General features: G+C 31.4%; 1 protein-coding gene across 1 annotated transcript; it reads left to right on the plus strand.

The window, feature by feature from the left end:
* Positions 1–5,883: 5,883 nt before the first annotated feature.
* Positions 5,884–7,791, plus strand: LOC123889708 (probable xyloglucan endotransglucosylase/hydrolase protein B). The gene is made up of 4 exons (XM_045939170.1): positions 5,884–6,148; positions 6,294–6,394; positions 6,503–6,696; positions 7,221–7,791. Exons 1-4 carry the CDS (start codon positions 5,962–5,964, stop codon positions 7,618–7,620), a joined length of 882 nt encoding a protein of 293 aa, XP_045795126.1. The 5' UTR covers positions 5,884–5,961; the 3' UTR covers positions 7,621–7,791.
* The last annotated feature ends 2,073 nt before the right edge of the window (positions 7,792–9,864 follow it).

The raw sequence follows: 9,864 nt of genomic DNA on the forward strand, positions 1-9,864 counted from the left end.
ATCTATTTACAAATCCCGATTCAACCGATAAAAATATTGACATTGTTAAATTAAATGCTATAATTAATATTCAAACTCCGACTTTTTCACTTATATGAGAATGAATAACTGACCATTGAATATGAGAATATGAGAATATGAGGATGTATATATATAAGTTTTTAATAATTATTCTCATTTCGTCTATCGAAAAAAAAAAACGGATATCCTCATTATACACCATAACAAAAATCTATAGTAAGAAAGATGATGTGTTTGAGCTTGGTAATGTAATAAGAAATTGTTTATAAACTCGCATGTTGAGTTTATTAGGAGACAAACTAATAAGAACATTCACGCGCTTTAGCAAAAGTGGCCACATCTATTATAACTCGCATGTTGAAGCTCTTAGATACATTCCAATTGTAGCTTCACCAATATGTTGACGTCAAGAATTGGCGAGATCCACTCTATTTTAGCAAGAACAAACCTTCCTTGATCATCTCTTATACACATTCCAATGACAACTTTATTTTGTGGTATAAAAAATATGCATCAACGTTGCATTTATATCTATCGGGCACTCTGAGGGCTAAGACCACAATAGAATAGTTTGTTGTTAATGTGTTACTTCTCTATAAATTTCTGCTCCTTTCCGATTAATCAGAATATTTATTGCACCCTCACAAACTAAGTATTATTTTTCCACAACTTGTTATTTCTTTGTTGTCAAATGTTCCAAAGTACAATCAGAAACAAAGCAATAAGCTTCTCATTGAGTACATGCAAAATAGAGAAAACAATTAATATTGCAAATTAATGGTAATTTGGTTTTGCAAAGGGTCCTGCATAATATGCCGCTAGCCAAAGTGATGCCAATTGCCAAATATGTTTGGCATTGTCACATAGAAGAAAACGATGCATATTACCTTCATCACCATATGTTCACAAAGAAAACAATCAAAAGAACAATTCACGAATTTTTGGGTGAGACGACGAAGTCATGTCGGGATACAATTTCGACACAATCGCCAAATAAAATTCTTAATCTTTGGTGGGACCTTTGCTCTTCAGATGAGTTACCACTGGCCTGGAACTTGCAGTCCCATAGTCTCTTCAATGCAAGAGCGGATACCGTTATTTTCTAATCACCAAATAACCTTGTCTCCGGTCACCAAGGCTAGCAAATGTGTCTGCAAAATTATTCTATAAAAGGTGTAGGTCCTTTATCACATCTAATGCTAGTTACAATCTACTCGTACCTTTTATTAGGAGGCTAGCTAATAGAATCGTTCATAATCTTGCAAGAGTATATATATTTTAGTCTAACTTTAGTAACTTTTATACTCATTGTATTGCTACTATTATTCTTGATGAAATAAATTATTTTGTCATTGTTTAAAAAAAACAATTACATATGTCTAATTGTCTATAAATAGCATAATATCATGTTTAAAAAAATAAAAATGAATTTTTGAAAAAAAAAAAAAAAAAAAACTTTCGCCACCAATTTAATGTGGTTTGGGGGTCAATTCTGGCATAACCCAAAAGAGTATTAATACTTAAAAATATATGAATAAATGCACTATCATTTTACAACAAAATTATTAATCAAACAATGTCATAAATTACAACAAATAGAAACACAAGCCACTCAAATCATACAAACAATATAACCTATTGAAGTACTATAACATTACAACAAATAGAGCAAATTGCGGCGGTTGTATTTTCTAATTGTGACGGTTAAAATCGCCGTTAAAAGTCTATGCTGCTGCAATTTTAAGCGTCATAAGTATTTCGCAACAGTTAGAACTAAGCGCCGAAATAAGCGCCGGAAGAGCATTTTGCAACGGTTTGTGCGGCCATTTATACTTAGTGGTTATTTGAACTTCCAAAATTAATTAAATAATTACAATTATTTAATTAATCGATTAGCCGAACCAAAGACTATCTTTTAAAAAAGGCAAAATTACACTGCAGGTCCTTTATCTTATTTTTTTGTAACACTTTGGTCCTTTATCTTTTTTTTGTAACATTTTGGTCCTTTATCGTTTCTTTTTGTAACACTTTGGTCCTTTATCTTTTCTTTTGTAACACTTTGGTAATTTTTTCTTTTTTAAGACTTGGTATTTGGTCCTAGGACCGACTAATCCAAAGGACCAATCTCACCATCCACTTTGGTGCTTTATTTTTTTATAAATAAATAAGATAAAGGACAAAATGTTACAAAAAAAAAGGACTAAAGTGTTACAAATAAAAAAAATAAAGGACCAAAGTGTTACAAAAAAAAGATAAAGGATCAAAGTGTTACAAAAAAAAGATAAAGGACCAAAGTGTTACAAAAAAATAAAATAAAGGACCTTTGATGTAATTTTGCCTTTAAAAAACTACAAACCGAACCAAATCAAACCAATAATTTTTTTTATCAATGTACACATATTTTTAACTAATAATCGGTCCAAACTGTAACAATATTTACACCCCTAACTACCCTACACATTTGGCAATTGGCATGCAAAACATTTACCCACCCTACTAAGGAAGTTACCGAAAGCTAATGCCTTAAAATATTTTTTAAAATGGTAAATTGTCAGTATGCTAATCCTTATGTTAGTTTTTTTCATCTTACCGGACTTGAATTTTAGATTTTTAATTTGTTTAACTTTTAACTCAACTAACTCAATTAATTGAGCTACTCATCCCACCTCGTGATGCACTAAAACTATAGTTTAAAGAAACAACTCACAAGGCCTTTTCAATTGGTGCAAAGGCACAACTCACAAGTGGTCCTAATCTATACTCCCAAACCCATATCACCATATATGGTAGTAGTATTCTTTAAAACTATTTACTGCAAATTCTATTCCTCAATGCGTACAACAAGAGCTTGTTGCATCCAATTTCGATCTCGAGGCACATTGCCTTGTAAACCCAATCAAGTTCTGAAAAGGAATAAAAATTTATTGTTGTTTAAGGCTAGTGGGTTGTGAATGTGATTTCTTTCCGACAGATTGCTCGTATTTAATATTCTATACTACATTTCTTTTGATCAGCTAGGTCTCATCTAGAGAAGTAAACTACTCCCTCCAATTTTAAATCTAAATTTATTAGTAATTATTCAATGAATATATGAAAATAATTTTTTGCTTATACTTTAAAACTAGAGGAAGTATATCCACTACTATTCTCACTATCTTGTCTCCAATTAAATGTCACATTTAATTGTACGTTTGTTTAGTTGATTTGAATGACAAAATTAATATTATTTACTAAAAAAAATTATTATTTACTAAAAAAAAAGAGTAAATAAAACAAATTTTTAATATAATACACTAATCGACTGCACTTCTATTAATTTCTATATACACCCGAGAATGACACATTGTCTGTGTTTAAAACAATTTTTATCTATCTATCTATTTATATTATAGATTCACTTGAATGGAGAAAAAAAATTAAAAATATTTTAAAAGTCACTTTTATAATCGAAGAATAATTCAACACATCTAAAAAAAATTATCATTTTTAATATAATTTATTATAAAACGCAACTTTTTTTTAAAACATTCTAATCAAACTCGTGCAACGCACGTCAAAAAAATATTATTTACTAAAAGGCTTTGATTAATTGTAATTAGAGTAGTAGTTAAATTTTATCACCAAAAAAAAAGAGTAGTAGTTAAATGAGTGAAATTCAATACAAAATAGTCATTTTATATATTTAAATCAAGCACTTATAAATTTAAAATAAAAAATCAAGCAGTTATAAAAAAATTTACGAATAATAGAAAAATCCACTTATTTGTAAATATTGGTTTAAAATGGTAAAACAGACATTTTATAGAAATTCTACGTAATTCCAAATGTTTTTGTAGTAAAAGAGAAGCTTTATGGATTTGAACTAAAAAGAACAATAATTTCGTATCAAGTCTAGTTGCACAGTGAGCATGAAGTGGCTTGAAGTTCACATATGTCTAAGAAATCCAATTCAGAGTTGGTCGCCTGGCGAGAAAGAGCGACCATATAAGTCAGAATGTCCTAGTTTTGCTCGCCTGTTCGTCGCTCAAGCAAACCAAAGAGTGACCAATGTCGGAATGTCCCAATTATGAAAATCAATAGCAGTAGCAAATGCGGTTAAAGGCAGAATATCTAATGAAATGACTTTTTCTTCTTGTGAAGTAAGCTTGGTCGCCCAACGAGAAAATATTTTTTGTTTTCTATGAGAAATGAAATCAAACTCACATTCTTTTAAGATATGAAATTTAAAATTTATACTTTAAATTTTTTTAATTTTTCTTTTACCAAAAAAATAAATATATATATATATATATATATATATATATATATATATATATATATATATATATATATATATATATATATATATGCATTTCTATATTGAGAAATGATAGTAAGACACTCATTAAATGACTTGTTAATACGGGTCGAATGGATAAAATTAAAGAGCAGTTAACTTTAAATGACTTATATATGTGTCAAAAATAAAAAATTAAATGACATATTTGATACAATTTTGCCTTTATTTGAATACATCCTAGCCAATGTTTTAAAAACCGGACCGGACCGGCCGGTTCGACCGGTTCGCCCGGGAACCGGGCCTAGTACCGGTCCGGTCAACATCACAAAACCGCTAGTCCGTAAAACCGTTAAAAAACCGGTACGAACAGGTCTGAACCGGTGAAAACCGGTGAAAACCGGAAGAACCGGTCCCGGTTTTACAAAACCGGCCGGTCCAGATTTTTTATTTAAAAAACTAATTTTTTTTTTTCTTTTCAGTATTTAAAACGTACCTTTTTTTTTTTTACTTTCCGTTTTTTTTTTTTGACATATTTACAATTATGCAGCAATTATTTCAAATGGTTGTGTTGTTGATTTTTAGTTGGAAGTATCCATATCAATTACAATTGCAATAGTTGTGATTTTGATTTGAAAAAACACAGATCTTTTACTTCTTTTCTTTTTTCTCAGTTAAATACAAGTTTATTTTTATTCTCTATTTTTGCAAAACTTGCAATTGTAACAATATCTAAATCCTCTTTCCCTTAATACACTATTATCAACTTAAGAACAACAACAGATCTGTGTATTTGAAAAAGTAGAAAAAGAGGTTGGTATTTAAGAAGAAAGAAGGAGAGGTAGAGATGAGTTTGAGAAGAATGAAAATAGATCTGTGCATTTGAAAAGGAACCTTGGTTTGCTTAATTTAGAGAAATTGAAGTTAAAGAAGGTAAAGAATGAAAATAATAATATTGTGTGGCTGCTTTTCTGATGTGAGATTAGAGAGATTAAGAATTAAGGTTACTCAACTTATGAGTGATATATATATATATATATATATATATATATATATATATATATATATATATATATATATATTAAGCATATTGGGCTAGAGTATTGGGCTTCTAAAGTTTTGCTAAAAGATAAGTATTGGGCCTTTAAAAATAATATATTGAGATGTAATGTAATTTTTTTTACTATATATATTCTTAATAAGTATATATTTATTTTTAGTAAAAAAAAAGTATATATTTATTTATTTATTTATTATACGGTTCAACCGATTTAATAACGGTTCAACCGATTGAACCGATTGAACCATGAACCGGTGATCTCAACGGTTCGATCTCCGGTCCGGTTTTTAAAACATTGATCCTAGCTTTAAATTTATCACTTTCTAATGTTAGCAAAATTAAAAAACTATTGCATGATTAATACTCTAGGTACATAGAAAGTGATGGATGATTAGTTAATTAGCACAAAACTTTAACAAACAAGTAATATCACCACGATATCTGTTGCTTCTAGCTAAGATCCATACTTAGGCAAATATTAAATTATTGAGTATAGGTCTCATCTGCAAAGGCAGGGTCATGTGCCTATAAATTCGGTTGAAGCCATGAAGACCTGTGGAATTGCATTACCATTACTCGTTGATTGAAACATATACACATAAAAATGGCTTTTACGTTGTGGATTTTGTCTCTAATTTTGTCATCTCTAACATCGTCGGCTTTTTGCGCCACCCCGCGAAGGCCAGTTGATGTACCTTTCGGTCGAAACTATGTCCCCACTTGGGCTTTTGATCACATCAAATCATTTAATGGAGGTTCTGAGATTCAACTTCTTCTTGATCAGTACACTGGTGTGTATATACTACTACATATTCCTTAATTAGATAATTTCTATGTAAAAAAAAGTTCAATTAATTGATCTATGGCTTATTAGTTAATTTATATTATAAACTTTATAATTATTGTTCATGTTTTATTTATACAATTTTTGTATAGGTACTGGCTTTCAATCTAAAGGATCATACTTATTTGGTCACTTCAGCATGAACATAAAGATGGTTCCTGGTGATTCAGCCGGCACTGTCACTGCTTTTTATGTATGTACAAAAATTATTTTAAATTTGTTTATTTTTTAAAAAAATTCGGTATCCGATCTAAAGATCGACTAATTTGAGGAGACTAACTCACCGGCTAAAATGTTGCAGTTATCTTCCCAAAATGCTGAGCATGATGAAATAGACTTTGAATTTTTGGGGAACAGAACAGGAGAACCATATATTTTACAAACAAATGTGTTCACTGGAGGACAAGGTGATAGAGAACAAAGAATTTTTCTTTGGTTTGATCCTACAAAAGCCTATCATAGATACTCTGTTCTTTGGAACATGTATCAAATTGTGTAAGTATATATCCCATAAATTTTGTCAAAATTTGGAAATAAATCAAGATAAAGTAATAATACAAGTTTTCAAAAATGGTCTTTGTTGTAGATAGAAATAGAATTAATCATATAAAATGGCATGGTCCATGCTTTGACTAATTGGGGTTTTGAAGTCTTTCTTAATAGGATGACTAAAATCACATGACCATGAATATTGAAATGTTATGACCAATATATAGAATCTTTTAATTAACAATTGAGAGTACCATGCCCAACACATATATAAGATGGAAAATAATTTATTGAGAAATGGCACGTGCACAACATGGATAGGTTGACATGTGGAACAAGACAAATTTGTAGGGTTGACTAAGTTCAACTCTCAATTCTAAGATGGTATCAACTCAGTGTTAGGGGTGTGTTAATAAATTTCAAATCGGTTACGAGATAACCTAAATATATGTTTATAAACAAAGGCAATCCCTGATTATTGTTTTTTAAAATTTATGTTTAATATAAAAATTGCACATATGGTTGTGTAGGTTCTTTGTGGACAATATCCCAATCAGGGTATTCAAGAACAGCAAGAATTTGGGAGTGAAATTTCCATTCAACCAACCAATGAAAATCTACAACAGTTTATGGAATGCTGACGATTGGGCAACAAGAGGTGGATTAGAGAAAACTGATTGGTCAAAAGCACCATTCATAGCAGGTTACAAAAGTTTCCACATTGATGGTTGTGAAGCCTCTGTTGAAGCAAAATTCTGTGCAACACAAGGTAAAAGATGGTGGGATCAACGTCAATTTCGCGACCTTGATGCCGCTCAATGGCGAAGAATAAAATGGGTTCGAAAGAAATTTACCATTTACAATTATTGTACTGATAGAAAACGATTCCCTCAGGTACCTCCAGAATGTAAAAGAGACCGTGACATTTGAATTATTATGCTCTATAATTTTATTATTGCTTTAACGTAAGTTTCTTCTTGTATTTTATTTTTTATAATTATTTATTGGCAGAGTAGCCTCTATGTATCTCTGATTTTATCATTATTTATTGGCACAGTATCCTCAATAATTAATAACAACAGTTTGCTACATCCGTTGCCATTTCCTGATTATTTTTAGTAATTATTTATGATCTTGAGATTTCAATCAGCCAGCATGACAAAATTTTAGTAAAAGAAAAGCCAAAAGCAAATAGTGCCCCGGACACTGTTTAAGAAAACAAATATAGTAATATGACATTGGAGTTTGTTCAATCAACTCTTTGAAATTATAAAAAGTGTTATTTTTAATTTAAAATTTTTTTTTTTTGTTTCCTTAACCAGTACTCCGAGACTGCGGTTAGCATGACCCAAAGAAAAAATTGGAGTTCTTTTAAAGTATTTATGAAGCACTAGCTTCTTTAACTTTTGGTGTTGACACTTTTTTGGTCGGCTAAATAGAGTTGATGGATCATTACTACCTTAGCAACTTGGTTTGCTAGAATGTATATACTATGATTTTAACATCTTGTGTGGACCTTTTCATTGAAGGAGGATTAGAGTGAGATTTTGAAGCATCTCCCCTTGCCTTGGTCAGTCCAAAGGTAGGAATATATCTCTATAAAAAAAATAAAAATATACAAATAAAAACATAAACAAAGCGTACCTGGATAAAAGCAAAAAGAGTAAAAAAAAACTGCACTAGTAGTAAAAATTCTTGATTTTAGAGAATAATCTGGAACAAGAAGATAGAATACGGGTGTGTATATATATATATTAATTTGCAATGGTGTCTTTATGTTTTGCTTCAGTTATGCATAGATAAACAACCTCTAAACATGAAAATAGGATCACACAACTTATGTAGTAGACTATTATCAAAAAAATTTGAAGTAAAATTAATACGAGTTTAAAGAAATAAGACAGTCTTTCTTTTTTGCTTTCCCTTTTCTCATATATAGCTATAAGGATATAAAAAATCAATCTTCTAGCTTATAATAAATATAAGAACAAAACAAGTACATTCAGGGCCTGTTTGGATTAGCTTATTTTTTAGCTTATGCAATTTTTATGTATTATAAGTTTGTCAAGATAGTTTATGATAAAATAGCTTATAAAAATACAATTTTCACTAGTGTGAACTTATAAAATAGCTTATAAAAATACATTTTTCACTAGTATGAACTTATAAAATATTTCTCCATACAATATCACCTAAGTTCAATTTGGACACCGAGGGACATAAGCTCAATTTAGGGACACTGAGGGACATAAGCTCAATTTAGGGACACCGAGGGACATAGGCTCAATTTAGGGACATCGAGGGACATAAGCTCAATTTAGGGACACCGAGGGACATAAGCTCAATTTAGGGACACCAAGGGCATAAGCTCGATTTAGGGACATCGAGGGACATAAACTCTATTTTGGTACATCGAGGGACATGAGCTCATTTTAGGGACATCGAGGGACATAAGCTCAATTTAGGGACACCGAGGGACATAAGCTCAATTTAGGGACACCGAGGGACATAAGTTCAATTTGGACATCGAGGGACATAAGCTCAATTTAGGGACACCGAGATACATAAGCTCAATAAGCACAATTTAGGGACACTGAGGGACATAAGCTCAATTTAGGGACATTGAGGAATATAAGCTCAATTTAGGGGCAACGAGGACATAAGCTCAATTTAGGGACACCGAGGGAAATAAGTTCAATTTGGACATCGAGGGACATAAGCTCAATTTATGGACACCGAGGGACATAAGCTCAATTTAGTGACACCGAGGGACATAAGCTCGACTTAGGGACACCGAGGGACATAAGCTCGATTTAGGGACATCGAGGGACATAAACTCTATTTTGGTACATCGAGGGACATAAGCTCATTTTTGGTACATCGAGGGTCATAAGCTCATTTTAGGGACATCGAGGGACATAAGCTCGATTTAGGGACATCGAGGGACATAAGCTCGATTTAGGGACATCGAGGGACATAAACTATATTTTGGCACATCGATGGACATAAGCTCATTTTAAGGACATTGAGGGTCATAAGCTCAATTTAGGGACATCAAGGGTCATAAGCTCAATTTAGGGACATCAAGGGACATATGCTCAATTTGGACATCGAGGGACATAAGCTCAATTTATGGACACCGAGGGACATAAGCTCAATTTAGGCACACCGAGG

The sequence above is a fragment of the Trifolium pratense genome, linkage group LG6, assembly GCF_020283565.1.
Source record: "Trifolium pratense cultivar HEN17-A07 linkage group LG6, ARS_RC_1.1, whole genome shotgun sequence".
NCBI lineage: Eukaryota > Viridiplantae > Streptophyta > Magnoliopsida > Fabales > Fabaceae > Trifolium > Trifolium pratense.

Coding starts and splice junctions, on each gene's coding strand:
- LOC123889708 (XM_045939170.1), top strand. CDS start 5,962: ATGGCTTTTACGTTGTGGATTTTGTCTCTAATTTTGTCATCTCTAACA. Junction 6,395..6,502: donor GCACTGTCACTGCTTTTTAT/GTATGTACAAAA, acceptor AAAATGTTGCAG/TTATCTTCCCAAAATGCTGA. Junction 6,697..7,220: donor TGGAACATGTATCAAATTGT/GTAAGTATATAT, acceptor ATGGTTGTGTAG/GTTCTTTGTGGACAATATCC.